At 38.5% G+C, this 25,787-nt stretch overlaps 1 protein-coding gene across 11 annotated transcripts in view; it reads right to left on the reverse strand.

Annotated features, from left to right (window-relative positions):
- BPTF (bromodomain PHD finger transcription factor) overlaps positions 1-25,251 on the reverse strand; it is a 57,495-nt gene extending 32,244 nt beyond the window's left edge. For 3 of the 11 annotated variants that reach the window (XM_048064572.2, XM_048064573.2, XM_013178871.3), the window contains exons 1-5: positions 23,797-25,250; positions 11,281-12,103; positions 4,375-4,598; positions 2,975-3,175; positions 2,272-2,460 (exon numbers count right to left, since the gene is read on the reverse strand). In XM_048064572.2, coding sequence (XP_047920529.2) covers positions 2,272-2,460; positions 2,975-3,175; positions 4,375-4,598; positions 11,281-12,103; positions 23,797-24,778 — 2,419 coding nt within the window. In that variant the 5' untranslated portion in view covers positions 24,779-25,250. Of the gene's footprint in view, positions 1-2,271; positions 2,461-2,974; positions 3,176-4,374; positions 4,599-11,280; positions 12,104-23,796 lie in introns of all 11 variants that reach the window. The other 8 variants (XM_048064568.2, XM_048064569.2, XM_048064576.2 and 5 more) reach the window with 6 other exon arrangements.
- Positions 25,252-25,787: the final 536 nt, after the last annotated feature.

A 25,787-nucleotide genomic window follows, 5' to 3' on the forward strand; every position in this document is an offset into this window, starting at 1 on the left:
TTTGGTCTTCCTGCAGCTTCTTTGATTCTCTCTTGATTGTATCATGCATCAGCTGTTCCTCCAACCATGACCTTTTCACTTCCCCTTCCATTTTCCACTGTCTTTGATCATCTCAGCACATTAATGCTGAGGAATTCTGATTTCCTTTCCATTGGCAGCACTCTATATCTAAACTCTTCTACAAACTTAAGATATCAGCTTTTCTTACAACCTGACAGGCCTAGATAGTGCTTCAAGCTCAGTAAGACAAATGCATTCTCAAGTCCTCAGTTGTCCTTGTTACTGTCTTTCTGGACAGCTGCGGATGTTACTGCCACCTCACCTGTCAACACAGCACACTGCCCGAGCACAATCTTTCAACCAAAGCATCAGTGAATTGCAACTATCTAGAAATACCACTCTCTTCCCTGTAAGAAGGCACCACCCTTTCCAATAGCAATATCTTCTGAATTTCGTGCAACGACACTGCTTAGATGTTTAAAAAAAACACACAAGATTTTTCTGTTTTTAGAACTCTTTCAAAACATCAAGGGATTCTGTTATCATTAGAAGAAAACAGACCAAAGCCTTCCCTCTATGAAATATTCACTCCTAGGAGAAAGATCATAAGATCCGAGAATCATTCCCAGATTCTCAGAAGATCCCTAACCTGAAAACAACTTGATTTCTGGCTTTGCCAAGTGGGTGACTGGCATTATTCGGTCTATCTCCCTTTTTAGTAAGAGAAAAATGGAACCATTTGGTGCCTGCTGTTTGGAGGAGAAAGGAAGCATCCAAACTAGACTCAAAATTAAAAGATTAATACCCACATTACATTTAACAAGGATTGCGATAGACATTTTTGTTTAGGTTTGCAGTTTAATCTTATTTTCCTCTTTTTGGGGCCAGCTATTTTACTAATACCAGTTCAGTATCTCTCCCTTCCTCTGAGATAAGGGTGTCAAATTGAACCCTTCGTAACAGGAACACAAGCGTCACTACAAATGTAGTAATTTAGACCTGAGGAACAATCCCCTTCACATGAGACACATGCATGCTTTCCTACAGACGAAGCCCACTAATTTAAAATTAGCTTAGCAGCTTTGGAAGGAGAAAAGTAACAGCAAAAGTGTAACAACAAATACCTTTGCATAAAGTGATTTTTTTAAAAGGAAGTATGAACCCATACATGTGTCTGGAACAGAGTTATAGGATGCAAATGTTCTCCACTAAACCTCTATCAATTATTTAAACTTCAAAATGGAATAAAAATATGAGTACAGGCAAAAGTATTTGATCAAATATCTAAAGTATATGCTTTTAGTCCATGCAGTAGCACATTTTCTGTATTTAAAAAGCATACTAAAAAGCTTCCAGATTATGGTTTCATATGAACTTTCATTTTCATCGGTTGAGATGCATTCGTATTTACAAGTTCAAGAAGTGAAATCTGTACCTGAACAGAAAACTACTTCTGTAGGAGAGAAAACATTTACTACCACTTTTTCAAACATCACACACCGGCTACATTACAGATTTGATTGTTTTTATATTTGTAACAACTGAAAATATGAGGATAAAGCCCTGCTCATTTTCATGGTAATCAGCTGTTTAGAATAACTTTTGGTTACATAGTAAAGTTTGTAATAGAGTATTATTCTAAAATAGTACTGTGATAATTTACATTACACCAAATCAAGTCCCATTCATTCCTAAAGATTTTTTTCTTTAAATACAGTATATTATCACTTTACAATCACTGACATGGCAGAAGAAAACACGGTAAAATACAAGAGCCTCTATGCATACAATTCTGAAATGTGTTTAAAATTCCCAGCAAGCTTCACAATTTTATCTTGAGATCTCAGTGCAATGGTTTACTTATGTGAGTGAAAATACTTTGTTAGTAATTTATACAGTAAATGAGAGGTTAAAATAAGAGTCAGCAGCAAATTAGAATTTGAAATAAACTTTGATAGGATGCCAACAACCATTATGGATCACTGTGCAAAAACAAAATATAGAGAAAAAAGAAAATAAAAAGCTTAGCCATAGTCATCTTTGGAAGGCATGGAAACAAATGCTGATGTCATGGAGGACCACAAATTTCCAGCACTAGTTGCAAGAAAATTAACTTTGAAATGTTAATGACAACGTAGCAGTAAAGGATGGCACTGCAAGCAAACAGCATGAGTGATATTCGCTGTGAATGGTTTTAGTGAACAAACCAGATAGGAAAAACTGAACAGATTACCCAAATTACAGAGGCATTGGTAACAGTGCCTTCTGTACCTGAGAGTTCCTGAGGGAGCTCTGATGCCACCTTCTTCTCTGCCATGTTGTTGCTATCAGGGGTTTCTGACTGACACCCCATTGCGTTCTTCCCTTCAGAGCAACTAGTCTCTCCTGCAGAAGGATTTGTGTTGTTGTCGTCAGTGCTTGATGTCACAGAGTTACTTTTATCCCCAACGACTGTTGCCTCTATAGTAAAACGCACAACAAAACTTTAGGGATATTCTTTATTATGTCTAAGGATGTCATTTGGGGTCACCCATAGAAAGTAACTTCAGTAAATTTGTCCGTTTGATACTGCTGAGCTTTTTTTTTTTTCCTCTCCCCCCTGTATGGTAAAGTCTTGTCTAACACTCAAATTACTTAATTCTGATGAGGAAAGCAATGTTAAAAAGTTTTGTGTAATACTGCTTACTATAGACTTGTTGATCACACCCTGTCAACATCAACTGTACCTCAAGCCGAGGTATTGACAAGCTAGCTGTATTTAACTTGAAAAGAAGGAAAACTGGTGAAATTACTTAACAAAAAAAAAAACAATTATAATATACAACCACAAAGAAATTAACTAATATTTCTTATTGCTTAAAAATAACTTCAAGAATCAGATAAAAATATGTTAACTTTAAGAAATGTGAGGATCTTAACTGGAGAATCACTCTACTTAAATGAAGTTGTAAAAGCATAGTGATAGTTCCTTTACCTTCGGTTTTCACTTTTTCCACATCTTGCTCAGTGGGTGTTTCCTCGGTTTTATCCTGATCTCCAGATTCTTCCTTGCCTTTGTCTGTATCTGTCTGGTCATTCTCACCATCACTTTTGGCTTTCTCTGCCTCATCAGCTGGTGTGTTTCTATCTTCCCCTATCTCTCCTCTTCTTGCTCTGATAACCTCCAAAATTTCATCTACAATAAAATGCATGTCATCAATATACAACAAACCACCACCTACAATGCCAAGGAGGAAAAAATAACATGGCATAAATACCGCTTCATTTAATTTAAAAGACAAAAAGGTAACATCCAACTTATCACTTCTTCCTCCTTAAAAGCAACAATTCCAAAGGTCTTATAATCGATTTCTCAAATTATACATCTACATAATGATGACAAACCCATTTCTAAATCAGAATATCAAACCTTCACGCCTTCCCCAGAACCAAAGTTCAAACCTTTCCAAGTTTATATAGCTATTTATTGTTCCAAGGTACATTGATTAGCTTCTGGCAGGGAAAGATGTGTGTTCCTCCACACTTGACATAATATTGGAGCAAATATTTGAGCTTCAATATTTTTGCCATTCCAACTCCTATTCAGTTGTTAAATGTCTATGAGGATGTACGTACATGTGTATAAGACAGCATATCAACAAACATTTGACAGTTAACAGCCCTACTCCAACACTTGGAATGATCACAATCTGACACACCCTAAGCAAATCAAAACTCTGAATCATTCAGGACATCCTGGAGCAAACGATGTGGACACAGGCCTACAAGAAGTCATCACTACATATCCATGCTGGTACACCAGCATGATGCTTCTTCGCAGCTCCATACTCACTATCCAACTGTGGATAGTGGGAACAGTCCTGAGCTACAAGCACTGACCTGGCTCCGAGCATTTGTGTTACGTTCATGAAGTGGGATGTAAAAGCATTTCCTGCCACACATCCATTCATTTAGTCATATGTTTTTCCCAAACAAATCCAGCTAACAAGATACTTAATGTTTTGCTAAAAAACACTTCACTCAAGGTCAAGTCACTCACTATAAAATGAGTTTTAAGTCAAAATCCATGCTAAATCAGGATAAAGGAAATGCAGTTTGATACAAACAGGCTATCAGAAATAAACAATTAAACTGTTAAACAGGACAGCGAACATCAAAAAACAGTTATTCTGGCAAACTGACGTAAAAATCTTTTTTCTGTAAGTCCAGAAGTGTACCTAACTTTTTTTTTTTTAAACACAAGAACTTTAATAACACACTGAAAATAACTGGTAGTGTCACTTTAGCCCAATACGCACCTTACAATAAAATAAATAGAAGCTAGCATTAGATTCAAAGTGCAACATTTATTCCTGTTAGACTGAATATGCTTACCATTTGCTGCAGAAAGGAACGACTTGTTGCTGCCCCTTGCTTTATTAGTAAGGTCCTCTGTAACATCCATGTGCCGATGAATTTCTTCACGCATTTCTTCCAGAGTTTTGCATAGGTCAGCTTCCCAGTAATCTTTGTCTAGGCATTCAATTAACTCTGCCAGCTGTATCTTTGTGCTATAGTACCAGATTTTCTTATCTTTCTCACTTTCTGAATCTTCCTCTCTATAAGAGTATTTTTAAAATATTAATTTTTAAGTATCTGGATAAATGACAAAAATGATTATCACCCTACTTTTTGTAGAGAAATATTAATGCCAACACCTGAACGTGAATAAACAAACAGAAACAAAGCACATGAGTACACTCATATATACCCCCTTAAGTACCCAAATAATTTCTCGCTTCCCTTCCCTTTTTCATCAGAAGTTCTCATGACAACTTGCTCAGGAAAGCTTTTGAAGAGTCTCCTGAAAACTGGTTTGTCGAATCTGGCAACAAGGTTCGTTCTCATTATATTTAATACTACTGTAACCAGTAATCTACTAAGTTTCGAATAATCTGCAATGAAAGAGTACATGTCTCCAGAATCCAGAAAAGGTAGAGTTTCTGGCTGCAAATTCAGGAACTTCAGGAACTTCATATTCATAAAATATTTTATATTAGCATCTCTACAGCATTCGCCTGTGAAAGCATCACAAAGCACATAAAATAAACGTAATATGATCCTCTGAGGTGATGAAGGAATTCCCACATTTATTATCTGGGGTACTTCATGACAGCATAAAGAAAATTACTAGAGGAACACAGTGTCAAGAGCATCTTGACCAGGCCACTGGACCCAAGTGAGCTCCATACGTATCTTGCCTAGCAGGCTCCCCCAGAGTGCTGGAGAGCTTAAGGAGGACACTGCACGTGGTTCTGTGGGAGGCTGCTTCATTCCAGCCCGCCTCATCAGCTCCCGGTCAGCAGCCCAGGCTGCCCGTGGGCAGGACCACTCACTTCTGCAACACAGCCCTAGCACTCCCCATACTGCGAAGGATATATGAGGCAACACTGTGATTTATAAGCTTGGCCTTCATCACATGTAAAAGAGGAGCTAAGCTATTGCTACACTTGCCCTACCTATTATTAGCCCGTGGCTCACTAATAATCCTAAACCAAGTTGTCAATGGGGATGGAAAGCTGATTGTAGCTTAAAAGATCTAACTTAGTAATTTTTCTTCTGTATTCTTCTCTACTGGCTGCCTCCACATGGCTTACACATTAAAGATGGGAAAAATGGGCCTCAGAGAGTCAGAAATCTGAACATTCATAAGGCAACTTGTCATCTACCAGAGGATTTGCCACATCATATTTACGAAACTGTAATATGTGCAGAATGCAATTAGAATATCACTAAAATAAGATGGCCATGAACTTGATCATAACGACAATACAACTCAAAATTAAAATACTGATTTGCCACAACCATTGTTACAAAACAGACTAGTTTTGTCTTGCTCATGTAACTTGGTATATTGCAAAGAAATGCTATGATTTCTCTCATAATGGCCTTTGCTCATGAAAAGCAACTAATTTTTCTACCTTAGTCATTTACTCATCTAGGCTACTGTTAACTTTTAGTTTTAACAGGTTAGCATGGTAAATTTGAAGAGTTTCTGAGAAAACAACCCATCTCAGAAAGACTGCCCACATACCACACATCAGAAAGTCAGCTCAACACTGACAATCATTTGAGCCTACGAATATTCTGCAGTTTCACATTAAAGAAAAATTGACTTTTGAACTGTTTCCTCTAAGCCAAGAAAGTTATTTCCTAACACTAACAGGAATGGAAGCACTTTTATTATAGTTAGTGGACAAAAGCCACAGAAAGAGAAGAGAAAAACATGCTCAAAAACTAAGATGGAAGGAGAGAGGGGAACGCACACAGCTTACAGAGCAATAAGAAAGAAAAAGGTGAAACAAAACCCTCAACAGAAAAGAGAACCGAAACAAAACAAGCCAAATAAAAATGAAGGGGAAAGTCACACCTTCTGAATTGTGTTGCTATCTTCCCTGGCAAATGCCTGACGAAAGTGGCGAGAGCAAGGTGTTGGCAGAGCAAGGGTAAGGTTGCAGCTTATGAACATGACTGCTGAGCAGTGCTGTTGATAAACTTATATTTTAATTACTTAACTCACCAAAAGGCACCTTTACCTTCCCATTTTGAACCCCTACCTTGTCACGCAATTATTAGCTGTATTCATATGCCATTTATACCTCTTCTACAACCTAGTCGTGTAATAATTTGAACACTTCATACAAATAGTCCCATATCCCTTCGGGAAATGAGGCTGCGCTAGCACCCACTGAGCACTCCTGGCACTTCTCTGAGGAGCGAGGCACCGCCAGCTTGGTGCTGCTTCGCCTCCAGGGGACTCGGCTCAGTCCCATACATTGTGAGGGAGGGAGTAAAAAGAATCACATGAGTATTTCCTACCTTTTCAGTCTCCTTCACTGCCTGAAGCTATTCACTAGCAGGCCTTACAGGCAACTTTTAACACTGATAAAAATGAGAACATGGAAGATACTAGAAAATTGTAATTGTAATTTGTACGGTAGATACACCCCTTCCTGAATCCCATACCGATACAATTAAAAATTGCAGAATTAAGAAAATTGTTTAAACTAAGCTTCTATTAAAATGAAGATTTCTTTTTTATTTTTATTTTTTTAAGTGGAGAAAATAGAGGAAGACCCACTAAGAACAGGAATAGCGCAACAGATCTAGCAGAAAAAAAATCTGAAACTGTTTTTGATGGTTGAGGCAGGTACAAACAGCACAGGAATAGCAATTTTGTGTTTTGTTGCTGCTATCAAAATGAGGGCCAAACACCCTGTCATCACCTCCCTTCACAGACATTTGGCAAACAATGCATCTCAATATTTCCAATTTGTTACGTCCACAGTTTTCTGAACTTACAAATCTTCCATTTGTTTATAAGGAGACAAAAAAGAGAAAATTACCACATTTACCAGTAAAATAATAAGTTGTTCTCTACCAACAAAATATTAAGATACTGTTACTTAAAATGCAAATTGGAAAGCAGTAAAGTAACTTTATATCTGAAAGTAATTTGATTGTCTTGATTTTCTTGATTTATTCCTTATTCTTCCTTCAGAAACATCATCCTAAATTTGTAAACACTGAAAAAAAACACTCAGGAATTTTCTCTCGCTTTTTCATCCTGCTGAGATTTGCTCCAGGGTATGTATGGGAAGAGAACCTCCTCACAATGCCCACTTTTCTCTATTTGTAAAACAGAAGAGGAGGAAACGGGGAAACAAAACCACAATGATGGGCTTAAACAAGTGATGAACATGGAAGTTAGAGGCTCATTGAACAACAATAACAACGTAGGAAACTCTTTAAATATGAGAAAAACGTTGGTGTGATGGTAACATAACTATCAAAAAGGGAAGTGGAACAGGGAAGTAACATGCCCGAAAAAACTTCTCTGGAGGAAAAAAAAAAAAGGATTTCAGTTCTCTACCCACAGGCAAGACTTCAAATCATTGTTTATACAAATTGGTTTTAGATCTATTAGTTTCCTTTGATATATTTGATCACATGGCATTAATTCAATTTCTCTATTCTTTTTAATAATGTCATGGATCTCAGGTTTTAACATTTGGCAGTTATTCTACGAATTATCCTTCAGTTAGTCAAGACGTAAGGTGTGGTTTGAACTTTTTTAATACACATATATGCAAAATGGTTGCTTTTGCAATACAGCCTGGCTACTGATCTGAAGGATATTAAAAACTGACAGTACAGAGTTTAATATCTATGTGAATTAAAGTTGCATTTCCCTGGAACTTAGTTATATAGTAAATGCTTTTGTTCCATTATGAATTGGCTTTAGCGTGAAGTTAAAAGGCACATTAGGAGTAACTTCAATTATGTTTATGCTCTGTGAAAAGTGTAGTGGTTGATCCTGTACATCCCACATTGTACTCTTAAAGAGTGCCACTGCTGCAGGTGTACCAGAATGTCTGTGTATGTGTTTCTTATTCTCATTCCATCAGGATGATTTGGAAAATTTTTAATCCAAACCACATACTTCTGAAAATCTGTTTTGGAAGCACGTGCAGGTACATTTACACTAGCAGAAGGCATGGTATCTAATTGCAACAGGAAGGATAGATAACGTCAACTCAAATAACCTGCGTGAGAATATAAAAGAAAAAATAATTAATGGATGAACTGCATATACTCTAGTCTTTGTAAGCAAAAATATTTTTCTATTTATGTTTTGAAACATTTTATCACTAACAAAAAATCAGTAAAATAAAAAAGCCAATAAAATTTTCCTTTTGCTGTGTTGCTTTATTCTTATCTATTTTGATTTTTAATGGAATAGTGATGTGTTTTCTCATTAAATAAACCCCCACTAGGGCATAAAACTTCCATTAATAACACCTGATTTACCATTTCCGAAACAAATCACTTGCCCACTAAACTCTCAACAGGAATGCAAAATTATTTTTAAAAAAGTTCAATACATGCAACCTTTGAGGATGCCTCTGCTATTGCAATATAAGTTATTACCAACGGTAAGCATAAATTGAAACAACTTTCACATGCATAGATTTACAAAAATACAGAACCACCTGAATGATTTATTTCAGTTTAAAGTATCTTGAATATATCAAAACCTTCCAAACATCAAATACTCCACTCCATTGGGGAAAAAAACATTGTTTCACAAGTTTAGTTGAAGATAATTACAAACCTACCTACATACTGGGGTTAGGGGGAAGCCTGCCTATTTATCTTAAAATCACCTCCAGAGTAAGTGATTCTGGGTTTTTTGTTGTTCATGTTGTTAGTTCCCAGATCTGTAATGGTGAGAAGAATAAAATCATTCTGCCAGTGCAGTAGAGCATTAAGGCAAGCTTATTGTTAGAGCAACTTTTTCCTTCAGAGTTTGAGATGAAAGATATGAAAGCCATGCACAGAGGAGCATATCTATAAGCTGTTCAACTAGAGCAAAAAAGAGTATCAACTGCATGGTGGTTCACAACCAGGCTTTTTTCCCTTTCTTTAAAAAAAAGAAAATTGATTCTCAAAGACCTGAGGAGTTTGTCCTTCATGTATAATTCTCCTATTTTCTTTTCCTCTTCTGTGGTAACCAGAAGAGACCCCTTTTTCCTTGTCCTTTGGAAGTGAGAAAGACTTTCATTACACTTGCAACAATCTCATTCAGATTTTATGCTGAAAATAATTAGTTTTTACTAGATTTTCAACTCACAAAGATTGTTCTTGGGTTAGAAGATTCAACAAACAGGACACCAGTGAGCAACATTTCATCAAGACAAGAGAATCGTCCAAATAAATTCCAGTGTAATATATGCAACTGTCTGCTCCGTGGAACAAAAGCAGACTAATAGCACACTGTTACAGATCAGTTACTTTACTGCTTCCAGACTCACTTTGACTCATGAAAACCATCTAGGAATGTTCCACAAATACAATGCTAGGTCCAGAGGCAGTACAGCTACATTCATTAGTTTAGTTACAATCCTATACAAGTTCACCGACGATACCAGCAACTTCAGATGCACCATCACATCCCCCTGATCCATCTGAACGACAGCACACAGTACTAAAAAGTGGCAAGAGTATAAAAAATTCCCTGCATCTTTTAAAAGACTACCTGACAACACTACAACATTTATGACCTCGAGAAACTTTAAAAAAACATTTTTTTTTAAAGAAGTGAAATAAGAACTTATAGAAAAAAAAAGTAATAATTAATGCTTAGAGCATCAGCTAACAATATATCAGAGAAAGGACATTATTTTTAAAGGACAAAAATTAGTACTTGGAAGTGTATGGTTTGAAAGATGTCATCTCATATACAGCCCTTATGATCCCTTTCAAAGACACTGGCTAATAACTTAACATCCTATGTAGTTTGTTTAGTATGAAATTCTGTTAAGGTATCCAGCCCTACCTTATTTTCTCTATAGTACTGAAAATTGTATTTCAAGAAATCCAGAAAAACCTCTATTTTTCCTAAACTAACAATACCATTAATTTCATTTCGTTTCTCCTCCATTATCAAAATGATTATGTTACAATAGTCTTTTATAAGAAAACCGCGTCTTGAGCTATTTTCCTGTCAAAAAAAAAAAAAGAATTTGTATAGTCTTAAATTTAACTTTTCAGGTACGTAATAGGGCACAATGCCCATACTAATGAGAGTTTGATAATTTTTGGTGTTTATTACATTAGTATCTCAAAATCAACCACTAACAGGAAATTGTTTTAAATGGTAGAAGACATCTTGAAGGCAGGCACATCCTGCCATTTCAACTTTGTTTACATCTACAGAAGAATTTACACACAGTATTTTCTGCATTTCTGGTTAATAGATCTGGTTAATACCTTTTCTCAAGTGACTCTGAGAGTCTTAGCTTCAAAGGCAGACCATCAAAACAGTGCAAGTATCCAAAAGCCAAATACTATATGAGCAGGTGACAGTCTTCTAGACACCGTGCATTCACAAAGACAGTTAAACGACGTTTCAGTAACTTTTACAGAAAACCGGAGAGTTCTTGTTAAAATTTGCTTTCTTTTCCTCACATTCATGTGTTTTAGACACATTAAAATTAAGCCATGGTCCTTGTTTTTTTCCCCTTTTTTCCTCTTTAAAGTTACGAGAATATTTAGTTTGTAGAAAATAACGGAATAATTATTTGGTCTTTAGAGTTCTATTTACTAAGAAGTAAGTAATGGTCTTATCTAAAGGAAGAATAATTTTAAGACAACAGCAACTTACAGGACAGCCATTTGTAAATGTACATTCAATACCATACTATTCTTCAGAAAACACTAAATAATTACTTTACTTACATAATGATTCTTCTGTTCAGGAACCAATATTTCCGTCTATGCCTGTCATATCCAATTGGTTCATGTCGAATGTATGGTTTATTTTTTTGGATTTCAGCAACACAGTCAGTTACTCCAGGCACCTTATGTGCTACGCAGACTTCACACTGCCATTCATCTTCCGGTACCTCTTCAAGCGGTGGTTTCACACACTCTAAATGGTACACAGCTGAACAAGTTTCACAGCAAAGCAAATCCCCAAGTTTGTGACAAACCCTACAATGATCATCATATTGAATAACACCTTCTGACATTAACTCTTCACGTGCAATGTTTGTTGTAAGAAACTGATCCACTAAGAACTGCAGAACTTTGATTTTATTCTCTACTGGTCCATAAGGATAGTCCTCTGTCTCTTGATAAGGAAGAACATGATGATATTCCTTGTCACTCTCACAATATACCCGCAGAACCTCTGGCCACGTCATTCCATCTATGAAATACAAAGTGGAATTAACGCTATCTTTGAGGTCAGCAGGTCCAAAGGTAGTATTTGAAGTGTCTTCTTCACGTAAAACTGCTTTTAAAAGCACTATATGCATCTCTGCCATAAGTGTGCACTGCTCTTGACTTACCAGAGCAGCACAGAAGTCCTCAAAACGAAAAGGAGAGAGGCGTAAAACAGTGCCAAAGTTCCTTAGTACCTCATAGATGGCAATAACATTCATTATATGCTCACTAGGCACCATTAAGTCCTCTGAGGATTTTGGAAACTCCAAAGGTGGGATATCTTTTTCTTCCAATATTGGAGAACGAGGGCGATGCACTCTTTGTCTTCTCCTACCTGGAATTAAAAACAACAATAAGAATTTTGCCATTCACAAATCAACATGTTTAAATATCTATCATCAGTGACTGTGTCAAACTTTCTAAACAATTGCAAATTAAGTATTCACGCCTTCACAGCCAGTGATAATCACCTAACAATCCCGTAATTTACAAGTATAAAAAAAAACACAAGATACATATCTGAAGTTTTGTTTTAAAAAGTACTTCTATTTCCCATACAACATATACCTATTAAATCTTTAAAATGACATCTAGAATTTCACTTATTCAAATTAGTTAAAAAGACACTTCCCTCAGCCAAAGTATCACACTAGGAATTTTCTCATTTTCATCCAGCATGACTAGTTCATCATTCCTTCTTGGAATTCTAACTTTCATCTTGAAGAATCAAGCTTCAGACAACAGGTATTCTGTATAAAAATTATGCTAGCTATTTTCCTATTCAGCAGTAGTATGCAAGAAAGATTATGTCAAGCAGATGTCTTAGGACATCAATTCAGTTCAACTGAAACACAAAAGAGAACCTAAATCACTATCCACTGCTTTCTAACTAGAATATTCCTCCTCAATATCAATAAGCCAGAAACAACTCAGATGTGACACTAATGAAATGGCTTCAGAAATCCCAAGTTTTTCAAAAAAACACCAAAGACCCTCAATAAAACAATAGAGAGATCCACTAACTGAAAGAAAAGGCAGTAGGCATAATTAATTCAGTTTGTCAGATGAGATGCTACACTTTCCCATCTTTACTTCCACTATCCTAGATGCCAAGCACAAGGAAAAATTCAGACAATCTCAAATTAATTAAACCATCATCTTGGTTTAAAACCAAGAACTAAGATGAAAAACATTTTAGGTCCTCTGATAAACATACCATGAATCTAGTCAACAGGTAAATTTCATATTTGTCAATTCTACACAGAGAAGTGATCTACATTTGATTCACAGCATTTCACGTAGCATTTGATTCACAGAGAAATATCCAAAGGGAAAATGAAGCTGTCCATAGCAGGAATTTCACATGCACACTTCGATAAAAAGTGACATATGTTATATGCTGTACAATCTGAGACTGAAGAGTGATACAACCATTATTTTGGAATTTCAAAATTACTGCTAATTTCTTGATCAAAGTCTGCGAACAACAGATCTCCCCAAAACTAGCTCAAAGAAATTAATGGAGAATTCAGTTCCGGTCATCTTAGATGTTACCATTAATAGGTAATGGTTCACCTTGGCATTTGTTCAACCTGCCCTACTCCCTCCTACGCTTCTCCCATAAATATAGGAAATAACTCTAATGGGGTGGAGAGGAAAAGATGCTCTGCTAATGCATACATACACCCAAATAAAGATCTTGCTGAACTTGAAAATATTATTAAAACTTTACTGCACTGAAAAAAAAAAAAAGGAAAGATAAATTTAAGAAATATCTCGATGTAAAAAATAATTTGCCAAATGATTCAAAAAAAAAATCAATAATTGAACAAGTATAGCAAGACAGACCAGGTACAGCTTTCCCCCTCAGACTTTAAAGATGGGAATGAATCTTATGCAACAAACTAGGCACTCTGAAACAATATAGAAGATGAACTGCCAGATGTTTCCATTACAGAAGTAATGGGTCAACATCTTTGCATATAAAAATAAATGTCCAAGTTCAGTTGAGTTCTGTGGAAAATGAAAGAATGCTTGTATGACTGTGTTCCAGTATGCGGCTGCACAAATCAGTGGAAAAAGTTTAATCATGGCAAACACACGAAAACACAGGAGTTTCACAGCCAGCCATAAAGCAAGCTTCTTACAGCAAGAAATATCTACATTAAGCCTGACTTCTGTATCATCATGATGCTTAGCTGTATATGTACAAAACAAAGTTGGTTTAATTAAAACAGAACACACGCGCGCACATACAAAGATAAAATTACTTTAGGGTCCCAAACTTCCTTCAATATTGTGTGATAGTACAGGGCCAGTCCTAGCAGGTGGTCTTGCAAGACATCACAGATATTCCAAAAATTACTTATGGTCTTCCCAATGTCCAAATGTCACAAAAAGCTGGCAGAGCTATAAACTAGGATTCTTTCCAGGGTTTGCAGTTTTAGCAGAAAAATATTTTGTCTCTCACACGGTAAAGTCATAAAAGAATCAGCCCTTGAATAAAGGAAGCAAAGAACGATGACTGGCTTAAATGAATCAGAAGCAACGAAACAAAAAACAACAGTTTCAGGCAAAGATAAACTAGAATGAACGAACATTGCTGAAAGCAGCAAAGACTACTTATTTCCTCTCGTTCCTAGAGATTTTTCTACTCCATGAACAACATTACAATTCCTTCTTACAGATTGTTTTCATCCTTCAGTGAAAAAACAGACTAACCATATACTGTCTTTCTGACGTCTCTTTCACAAGAGGTAAAAACTGGTATATTCATGTTACATCAAACAACAGGAGAAGCAAAAAATCAAACCTTAAAACACTGCATTGCTAATATTTTCTGAAAACATTAAAAAAAGTTCTCTTAACACTTCCTTTTGAAAAGGAGGTGTATTGATCCAATTACAGCTATAGAACAAAAACGTTATCAGGACACAAAGTACATCAGTAAACACCATAACAAAGTATTGTACTTTGGTTCAAGAACAATGTAATCAGCTGACTGTATTATTCACACCACTCTTCACCTTCTATTTAAATCACCTTACATATTTTCATGTTTGTTTTGGCACAAAGCACAGAAGTTTCAAAAATAATTATAGTATCTAATAGGTTAGACAATAAGGAAAAATATTGCATTATAAAATGTATGCTTCATTTGAGAAGTTGATGTTATGCCCCATGGTATACAGCATGGTTATTATATCCTATCACTCAACACTCCCAATCCATACCATAAATCACAGACCATATCTCAACAGCTCAAACTAATTTCTCTTTTCAGACACTGAGCTGCTTTGAACAACTCTGGACTGCATATAATCTGGTTTTCAGAGCTAAACAAGGAAAGTATTCAAAGATGCAAAATATTTTAGAAAGAAATAGTACCCAGACATATTTCTCTTGAATGGTTTTGGCTGCATGGTATTTCAGATCTTTTTGTGCTTCCCTCCCTCCCCAATTTCACTTTCAATTCATTATTGATACTTGCTGTATCTAGTTTAAACAGAACTTGGAGTCAAGTAGAGAATCACAACATGTCATCTGGAAATTAGGAAATTCCAAACAGTTTGCGCTTAAATATCTTATTGTTTGATGCGTAAACTGTAATCTCAAGAAACCACCCCCGACACCTTTTACAACAAACAAAGCCTAATCTCCAGTTGAAAACGGTAAGATGTCCTTTGGCAAGGGGCTCATAAATCTTAATGCACTTTAAATGGCTGTTGAACTTCAATTAAACATGTAGGCCAACTAAATATACTAATAGCAAGTGCTACCGTCTGTTTTGTATTGAAATTGTCTAATTTTACAGGTTGAGTGTATTCCCTTATTCTCTTGCTACTAGCATAAGCAACTGAAGAGGGGAGAAAAAATTACAACTTTTGGCAGTTTGGAATTAAGAACTGCAGTTTGGGACTCCAATTAAGGACTTCAGGCTTGTTTGTACTTCTGATAACAATTACTTCAGTGCTCTTTCTCTGTAGGCTGCTGATAATCCATACAGTTCACACTACTCAAATGAAGTATCAGCCTCTGTGAAGGTTTCTGAAGCTCACAGTTCACATTTAGCAAACTGTTCTTCACAGACACTAAAGAAAAATTCCCCAAATTTTGAGAGAGTTTTTTTACTACAATAAACTCATTCAACTTTTCTAGCTCTTTTCTAAGATGGTATGATAATGCAAAATGTGCCTAAAAATAAGTCATTTTCAAACATAAAATATTCTCTGAAAAAGCCATCCACTACCTGAATTTGACAGTCATTATCAGACAAAAAAAATGCTTTGGTCTCTTCAAATATGGTACGGTCAGAATAAATAAATAAATAAATAAATAAATAAATAAGAGTCTGGGATTTGACAATTTTTGTAATCGTCAATTGTCATGGATTTTTGCCTTCCATATGGAAGCATGAACACTTTCTGTAAGAAAAGATGTTAAGTGAAATTTAATTAAATTGATTAAAAACTAATTAGTTTAATGACTTCAATTTAAGTATTTGAGACAGGTGCAAACTTGTATAGGCTATACAATGGAAGATTACATACTATTAAACATGCATTTTGATTCGGGATACTACATATGTGCATCACATTAATATATTTTAAATAGTATATGAAAGTAAAACAGCATAATGCAAATTCAGTGCAATGATTACACTGAGCAGTCAAAAAATAGAGCTGACTTTTCTTAAGTGTGTATTACCATATCACCTACTGCCATTAATATTTCTCAGTTCAGCTTGGTATAGTTTGAATAGATTTGGATAAATAACTTATTATTTGCCTGAAAGATTTACCAGCTTTAGAATTCCCTTCTCATAGCTTTAAGTTTTTTTGTTTGTTTTACGTAGAAAATGTAATATATACTACTTCGTCTGAAATAAGAAAAATCAAGAGGATTCCAGAGCAGGTGTACAAGCATCAAGTTGCTTCTCCTTTAAACACCACCACCACCTGACTAGACATTACACTGCATCTAGGTATATCTGACCTTAATTAAAGAAAGTCAATCTACTCACACTGAAGTTTCCCAAAGTAGACTCAAGTTTTTTTAATGTAAACTCTATACTTCTAAATTAGTTTCTACATATTAACCAGATCCCTGAATCAAATTCCACCCTTGTGTTTGAGCCAGAACAAAGTAAGAAAACGTCCACTTCGACTCCATTCAAATTCCATAGCTTAATTGGAAAGATGAATTTATCTGCCAATAGCCTCCTGCTGCCGTGACTGTACTATTTATAGCACCCAGACCATTTTGAGTGTCTCAGAATTATACTTTTTATCTAGCATATACTTCTCTTAAATCACATTCCTTCACTAGTTGTCTCCAAAAGTGATGAAGTAGCCTGCAATACTTGCCTCTCCCTATTTTGAATTCTCTAGTTGAAGAGCTGCCTGTAATTAAGATTAAAGAGTAAACAATTTTATTCATATGGCATATTTAATTATAGATATTGATAATTACAGTCTACACTTCCCATAATCTATTAAAATAATTTATATTACAAATATTCAAGCAAAACACACTAATGATATTTGAAATACAATGAAGTCACTGAACTGGGGAAGTAACAGGCTGAGCACCCAAAATCAGGATTTAAAATTCAAAATTATTTCAAAAATTATTTCAAATTTATTTCAAAAAATAAGGACTTTTTTTTTAAAAAAAACTCTTGCTGTAGTTTATTATTATTTCAGTCTATTCAACTTGTTTGGTTTAAATGCTGACTTGTTTTGAAATTTAGAAATCAGTAGGAGTTGAAAAGGACTTAAAAATCATCTCCGTTCTCATTCACAGACTGAAAGTTGTATCTACTCATTAACTCTTTACCAAAGGAGGATACGGAACTTAAAAAAAATACTCTCACTGTCTTTAACAAGTCTTCTATTTTATGTCGCCAGTTTTAAAACAGGATTTGAATGAACTATTTGCATCCATGTCCAGAATATTGAAAGCTTATACTGACTAAATATGATTTTGATGCTTTGTACCTTAGTTGTATGCTGACTGCCATACACACATAGCCTAACAAAAATCACAACAATCCGATTTTGCCGTGTCTCACTTATATATCCTTTCACTCCAGATGTACACTGGTAGTAAACACAGCTTTTCAGCCCCAACATATTTCAAGTAATGGACAGGGGAATGGAGGTTCTATACAGGAAATATTCTGCCAGAGCCACTGTCTTGTTTAAACAGGGAGAGTGGTAGCTGCACTAGTGTGACCTTAAAAATAAACACTGGCTCCAGCACTTCTTGCCCAGAAAGCTCACATCTAGTGTCATTTCTTTTCTCTTAAAATTCTCCCCTCCTCACGATTTCTCAGCACTTCAAAACCAAGACTCCTGCTTAGAGCTTGTGTTCATGGTTGCAATGGAGAGGATAAACTTGGTAGAGTAAAAAGGAAAGAAAAGGCAGGCTGCAGAGTTTCAAATACTTCGCTTATCTGTCACAGAAAGGGGGAAAAAAAGAACAAGAGAAAAAAAACTCAAAGGCACACTCCACAAAATTAATGCCAGCAAGTAGAAAGGTTTTCAATTTGTTCCCAGTAAGAAGAAAAAATAAATTCTGGCTTCAAGTTCCACGATTTAAGTCAAACTGTGCTACTACTATATAAAAGTCCTCCATGAGTAAAATAGAACTGGGTTAGTTTTGTGTCTCAGTGCCTGAGTCACTACAGAAACCTCCCAACATAAAGACCAACACATTGGCAATTATATGATGTCCTGGAAGCATGAGTAGTCTACTTCCTCCTAGAAACTTTGGCTTTTGACCATTCTCCTAAACCCAACGTCTTATTTATGTTAGGTTTTAATAAACCTACAAGAATTGGACATTTCCTACCCTGTACACTACTCTGCACCATTCGAGCTTCAAATGAGAATGTGCAGCAACACACAAGGACTTGCCAGACATCACTGAAAACATTTGACAAAAATGCTAAGAAAACTTTTTTTTTCCTCCCTCCCCGCGTGGCAGAATGCAAAAACTGAGTATAGCTAAAGGTTTGTCACAGCAATATCCAAACCGGTCCCTTAATTAAAAGTCGACCTCTTGGGAAAGCTTTTGCTCAGCTGACACCAGAGAGGAAAAAAACAGTATGATGAAAAGGAATTAGTTTAAGATGAGAACAATTTATGAAAAGCACTACCAGAAACAGAAGAACCAAAATTTTCTTAGGATAGGTCAAAATTTTCAAAACACTTTTCAAAACTCCTTTAGAAAATGCCTACAGGACAATCAGCATGTTTCTAATATTCATAAGTTAACCAGTTCCAGATTTTTTTTCTGAAAAAAATAAGATGCATATGTAACTCTATTTTAAAGTGCAGCTCCAATTTGAATTTTGCTCCCCAACAATCATACCTGAGTTATTTATTTTGCCAGGAAAAAGGAAAAATCCAAACAGCTTAAACTTAACAATCTAAGCCAGCATTAAAAATGAGACATACCAAGCACCATAAAAGCTTAGCAAGTTGAATCACAAAGGAGAAAATAACCAGTTACTAGACTAGATCCCGAGAGCACTCATGTCACAGAAATTCTCAACATGTGCTCCTGAGTTAAGGATGACTACTGCCTTGTTTTGTACAGAACTAGGTCTTTTTATTCTTTAAAAACCTAGTTGGATGCTTCTTTGATTATTTTTTCATTTTGTACACATCAGTATACTTCTAAATCAAACAGGAGCTCTCTACTGATTGTACATTAAAGTGGACTTTTTCTACTGATTGTACATTGGAAATGTCATTTTTCAACATTAATCATCAGTGCCATCTCAGTAGGAACCAAGAATATACAACCTCTATATCCTAAAGCACCATTTTAGCATTTGGATAACTAGTGCAAGACATGTAGCAAATGAAATTCCACACTGCCATTCTCAGAAGTACTCAGTCACAGTTCTTTTGTGCCTAGAATCCAGGCAAATAATAATAATATATTTTTTAAAAGTACTATTGTACCCATTTTCAGGAACATTTTGACAGACAATTTCTTAGCTGGGACACACTCTGGATATGCTATAACCAATTTCAGAAGTTAGTAGCCCCAAGAGCTCCTCCCCGAATCCACTAAAATCCAGTTACTCAGTGTGTGATAGTTTTACACAACACAAAGGTCAGTTAGGAAATTTTACTGCAGACCTACAAAGGAGTTTGTACCACAGATTCACCTGCAGTGCATCAAGTTATTTTACTTTTTTAACCTTTAAAAATGTACATACTTTGATAATGTGCGGTATTTGCTGCACAGAATTGCTTACAAAAACGTTGACAAATACTCTCTTCAGATAAAATGCAAATTTGCATGTCTATACAACAGAATGAGCCACCAGCTTGGCCTTTTAAACTACTTTTTTTGCCAGGACTTGAACTTGTCTTCCACATTTTTCATGATTAGCTGGATGAACTACCGATAGATTACCAATGAAAGTTTAGGTTCTTAAACTGTAAAGTAAGAGCATGCCAGATTTAGGAACCCGATAAGATGTTTGGGAGGCTGGCAAATCTTCTCCGACAATAAACAAAAGAGGCTGCATATCTTACTACTGTATCTCAACGTCTCCACTTAACTCTTCAGGAGACTGAAGGTATAAAGATATTTAAAATATAAAATTACTACAGACACACCAAATACTGCACCTAGTTTCCACTTAAATTCTTTCATCCTCGAGATCAAAGCACTCTTGTGAAGTAACTGGTTAACAACAGTGATGGTCAATCACTGTAATGCTCAGGGACAGTAACATCCATCCAAAAAAAAAAAAAAGCGTATCTGAAACGACAAATCCTTTCACTCAACTCTACTGTTAAACCCTTCTTTCAAAATCCTTCAACGTGTGAAAAATGCAACTGAGACAAGCTTAAATGAGAAGTTACAGCAAACAGGTAACTGCAAAAATGTTCAGTGACAAGGTATATGGGATACCTATCCTAAAAGTGCATCTACCTTCTGGGGATACAAAGGGATAACCGAGAAAGAACATGCCATGCAAAATCCTTCTACCAAAGGTCTGTCCAGCAGAAGGGAAAGCAATCAAACATTATACCCATTCACACAAACTTCAGCTACACCACTATCAAGCTTTACATCGAAGGCATTTTATCCTTTTGAAGATTTTGTTTCTCTAAATGCTTGAATAATACTAGAGTAATAGTTATTCAAGTTTGAGATGTATCATAAGCATCAAAGCGGGAGCACAAGAATCCACCCTTACTTGGCCAGAGACATTGCACTGTGCTCTTTTAATCCATTGTTAAGAAGGTAAGTTTGAAAAAAAAAAGTAAGTATTCCAATACTTAAATTGGATGTGATTTAAATGAAAAATCTTGGTTGGTAGGACAGTTTGGTACTGCAATTTTTCAATACCCTGCTTTAAAAAAAATGAACTCCTCAGCCCCCAAAACTGCATCCTGATGGTTGCAGTAATTCAGGCTGCAAGTGATCTACAGGAGATAAGTAGAGAACAATCGCTCGTCGCCTCTTCTGGCAGAAAAAAAAACAAACTAGTGTGCACAGCACGATTCTGTTGGGGCAGTTTAAAACAAAGGAGATGGTCCTTCAAGCTTCACCATTAACTACAGGAACTTTGGTGCTGTATGTTACAATTTATCTCCTTTGAAGACAAATATATGAAAGGAAAAAAAATATATATGAAAACCAATTCTGGCTTTGAATGCACCTGGGTCAAAGAGCACTGGAGCCTGGGAAGGTACTCTGGAGGTGTATTGCTGTGTGCTTGCCCTACTTGTAATGCTTTTCTCTGCGCTGGCCACTGTCAGATAAAAAGATACATAGGTTATGTGGATCTTTTTCTTGCCTATTAAACTTGTTCTAATGTCAAGTGTCTCTTCTTGGATTATGGTAAGACCAAGATTTCAGTCAGTGCCAAAATCACAATGTAGGCATTTGTTCAGCAGAAACAAGACAGACTGAGCTTAGCAAGTGAGAAGTTTGCACCTTCCTCCTTGCAAAAGTGAGGAGAAAGAGAGAGGTCTTTAGGCCATCACTGATCTAATGAGAACTGCCAGCAAATGCCAAAACAACAACATTGATATTTTAACTATCAACACTCAGTTTAAAAAAAGCACATAAGGATGAAAATGCTTACACTTACACTTATTCCTAAAGTTAACTGTAGTCACCTCGATGAAGTAAAAAATAACCACATAAATTATCAAAATGGTTTCTGATATACTTAAATACCATATAAAACCTGTCTATGCTTGCACAACAATGAACACAGAGCTATCTTATTTGCCAAAACTCTTAAGTACATTTCAAAAAATTGAATACACCCATACTTCGCAGAACTCATTTTAAACCTGGATGTTCGTGTCAAAAATACTTTCCTGACCTAGCCAATTAAAATCATAAAATATTCTTTCCCTGACAAAAGCATTCTCAAAAAAGTTACCAAGTAACCAAAAAAGTAAATGAAAGTTACCAGAACAGAAAATAAGGAGCAAAAAGTCAAGAAAGCAGAGCTTTTTCTTCTGTAAAGCTACACCTCAAACTTAAGTAACAAATATTAAAAAAATATATAAATTACTTGTTAGACTTGTCCTACAACCAAATTAAACTAATATTAACCCCTAATTTCTAAATTAAATACACAATTACTAAATTTTAAAAAATTAATCTAAATTCCTGTGTATAGGTATACAGACTGAAAAACAACTGCATTCACACAGTTTTTTAAAGAACTGTTATAAAGTCACATAATGGGCTGATACCACTAACTCACTAAAATAAAACCAAATGACACATTTAGTAGTCAGTATTTCCCCCTTTAAAAAAAAATTGGCTGCTAGCTACGCTTTTTTTTTTTAAGATGCAATGCATTTACACAAACAACCTGTTCCTGCCCCCTTCCAAATTGGCCGAATACTTGTACAACAGCAGTGCTTGTTATCCTGTAGTCCAATTCAGAAACACTCCTAGGCTAAGCCTAAATTTAACTACACTCCTGGTTCAGAGACTTTAAAAAAATCCTAAGCTTGAACTCCATCCTGGAATGAATTCAAATGAACCCAACGTGCTTAAGTTTAGATAAAGAATTTTTGAAACTTGAAAACCACATAGCTAGCGCACTAATTATGGACAAACAGAAGTATAGGCCTTAAAAAAAATGAGCCCAAATTTCCTACTAGAGGTTAAAAAAAAATTAAGTATAATCCCAATGATGTTTAAAAAGCTTTAACCCAAACGTGAGTTTTAAAGGCTGCCACGTCTTGAAATAAATGAAGAATGTAATGCCAAGACTTTTGACTCAACCTCCAGCTTTTAATCTTTGTGTTTAAGAATGCCTTATTAACTAAAACTAGGTTTACACCCCTGCAATGAGGCCCTGTGCACTTTTCCCCAAACTATAACAATGCAATCTCCATTTTGAACAATGCACCTCATTTCCCTCCTTGGTAAGCTAGTTTTGTCTTAAAGCCAGTAAACGCTGATTCCAGTTACACCTCTGATTGCAAAAGCCTGCAAATTATCAGTGCTTATGGTTTTTTTTAGGCCACTTCAAGTTGCATGTGCTTCCTTTCAGCAGCAAGTTATATTCACAAGCACAAGCCATCCTTTCCTGCAAAATTTTGAAACGACCTCTTTGCAAGGCATGCATCCCGTTTCCCTTGTTTTTAAGTATTAAGTGAATGCTCCATACACTTTTGATACTGTTTGCAACACGTTCTGGTGTACCAGGCATTTCTGCAGTGAGCAGAATCACCATGCATATTTGCAAAGCATCCCCTTGTTACAGCATGTACTGCCCTCCCTCCTTCCCTCCCACCCTCCCTCCCCTCGCTGCATGTGTTTGTAAGCACCTTCTAATGTTCCCTGCATCCGTGGGGTTGCGAGTGGTTAATTTGCATGCCCCTCTCTCCCTGTGAGTGCTTCAGGCATCCCTCCCGTACAGGCATGGGAGGAAGAATACACGCGGATTGTATTTGCAAACCTAGAGGGAGCGTGTGGGGTGCCCTCGACTTGTTTCCGTTTATCCCCCTGCCTCTCTACCTGGGGTGCTGCTGTAGGTGCTGTGGCTCCTGAAGCTGCTCTCAGTGCAATAACTGGCATCGTCTTCGTCCTCCATCTCTTCAGGGTAGTCAGAGTCGTCGTCGTCCTCCTCCTCCATGATCTCTTCCTCCTCCTCCTCGTCGGAGTCCTGGTTATCCTCGGGGTCTCCCTCCTCTTCCTCCTCGGACACCATGCTCTCCTCCTCCTCTTCGCTCTCATGATCGTCGTACACCACTTTGCTGATGCTCCTCCTGGACGAGGCAGCCCTGCCTTGGCTGTTGCAGCTGCCTCCTCCGCCTCCTCCCCCTGCTCCTCCAGCCCCAGCCCTGCCCCTACCCTTACCGCTGCTGCCTCCCCCACCAGGGGTGCTGCCGCCGCCGCCGCCTCCCTTCCTCTTGCTGCCCCCCCTGGGGGAGACGCCGGCGGAGGAAGAGGCCTGGGCAGCCCCGGCCCCCTTCTGCTTGGGCCCCGCCGTCTCCGCCTGGGCCGAGGCCGCCCACCTGCCGCGGCTGCTGCCCCGCTGCCGGGACCTCAGCCCCCCGATGGGGCCCGCGGGGGCGGGCGGAGCCGGGGAGCTCGCCTGAGCGCCGGCCGCCGCCGGCTGCTGCTGCTGCTTGGGCGGCCTGCCTCGCCGGCCCCGCATCTCTGGGCGCTGGCCGAGGGGGGAAGGGAGGGGGAAGCAAGGCTCGGGAGGGCGCTCCGAGTCCGGACGGGCGGCTACGGGGAAGCTCCCCCCCCTGCGAGGGCTCCGGGCCGGGGAGGGGGGCCGCCGAGCTGGGAGGGCCGAGGGCTCAATCCGAATTGCCGGCGTCCCGCTCCGGATCGCCGCCGGCCGCCATCTTGTTTCTTCGTCTCTGCCTCGGCTCGCTCCGCTCTGACTGGGGGAAGCGGCGGCGGCAGCAGGCCCCGAGCGCCTCACGTGACCGGCCGCGCCCGCCGCCCGCCGCCAGGGGGCGCCGCCGCCGCCGCCCGCGAGAGCCATGTTGGGGCCGGCGAGCTCGGGCGGCTCCGTGGCCCCGGCCGCCCCTGGCCGTTCGAGAGCACCCTCAGCACCCTCTCCGCCGCCTTCCCCTCACGGCGGGACGGAGCACCCCGCTTCCCCGGCCGCCCCACACCGCCACCTGGCACGAGCTCCCCTCGGCCCCGCCGTCCGCCGCCCCCTCCCGTCAGCCCCGCTCCCCTCAGTTCCACCGCCCGGCTCCCCTCAGCCCGGCTCCCCTCAGCCCCGCCGCCCGGCTGAAGCCGCCTCGTTCCCCCCCTCAGCCCCCTCCGCACCGTAGCCCCCCTCGGACTCCCGTCGCCCCACACCTGCACCACGCCGCCCGTCAGCGGTCCTCTCTCCCCGAGCTCGACCCGCGCCCTCAGCGGAGGCGCCCCCTCGGCTCCGCGTCCCCCCGGCTTCAGCCGACGGCGCATCCCTCAGGGGGCGGCTGCCCGCGCAGGTAGGTGGGCAGCGGGGCTCTCTCCCCGCCGCTCCGGCCCGAGCCGGGGCTCTGCCCCTTCCCGCAGCGCCCGCTGAAAGCGGAGCCACCGGGGCTCCCCTCAGGACCGGCTTCCCTCGCCTGCACCGCCCTGAAGGGACGGCCAACTTCTCCCCCAGCCCTAACACCCCTGACGGCTGCCACGTTCAGGTCCTGTGCTTTAAATCTTCTGCCTTCATGAAGAAAGTGTAGAGCTTAGCGATATGGTTTAGTGGAGGACTTGTTAGTGTTAGGTCAGAGGTTGGACTAGATGATCTTGGAGGTCTCTTCCAATCTAGATGATTCTGTGAAATTAAAACCCTATTGCAGCTCACCGCGATCGCTAAAAACTGAAATAGACAGGGAAGATCACACAGGGCCCCGCCCTTTGCTTAATCTACTTTCTCTGAAAAAGTGTCCGTGGTTCACTGGAACACTACGAGACAGAGATGGGCTTCGTCTATTTTGTATTCCCCCATTTTCCAATTTGTCAGAGCCCCCAGAGGGTTACAAGTCTACACAAACCACTTG

Source organism: Anser cygnoides, chromosome 19 (genome assembly GCF_040182565.1).
Source record: "Anser cygnoides isolate HZ-2024a breed goose chromosome 19, Taihu_goose_T2T_genome, whole genome shotgun sequence".
NCBI classification, from domain to species: domain Eukaryota; kingdom Metazoa; phylum Chordata; class Aves; order Anseriformes; family Anatidae; genus Anser; species Anser cygnoides.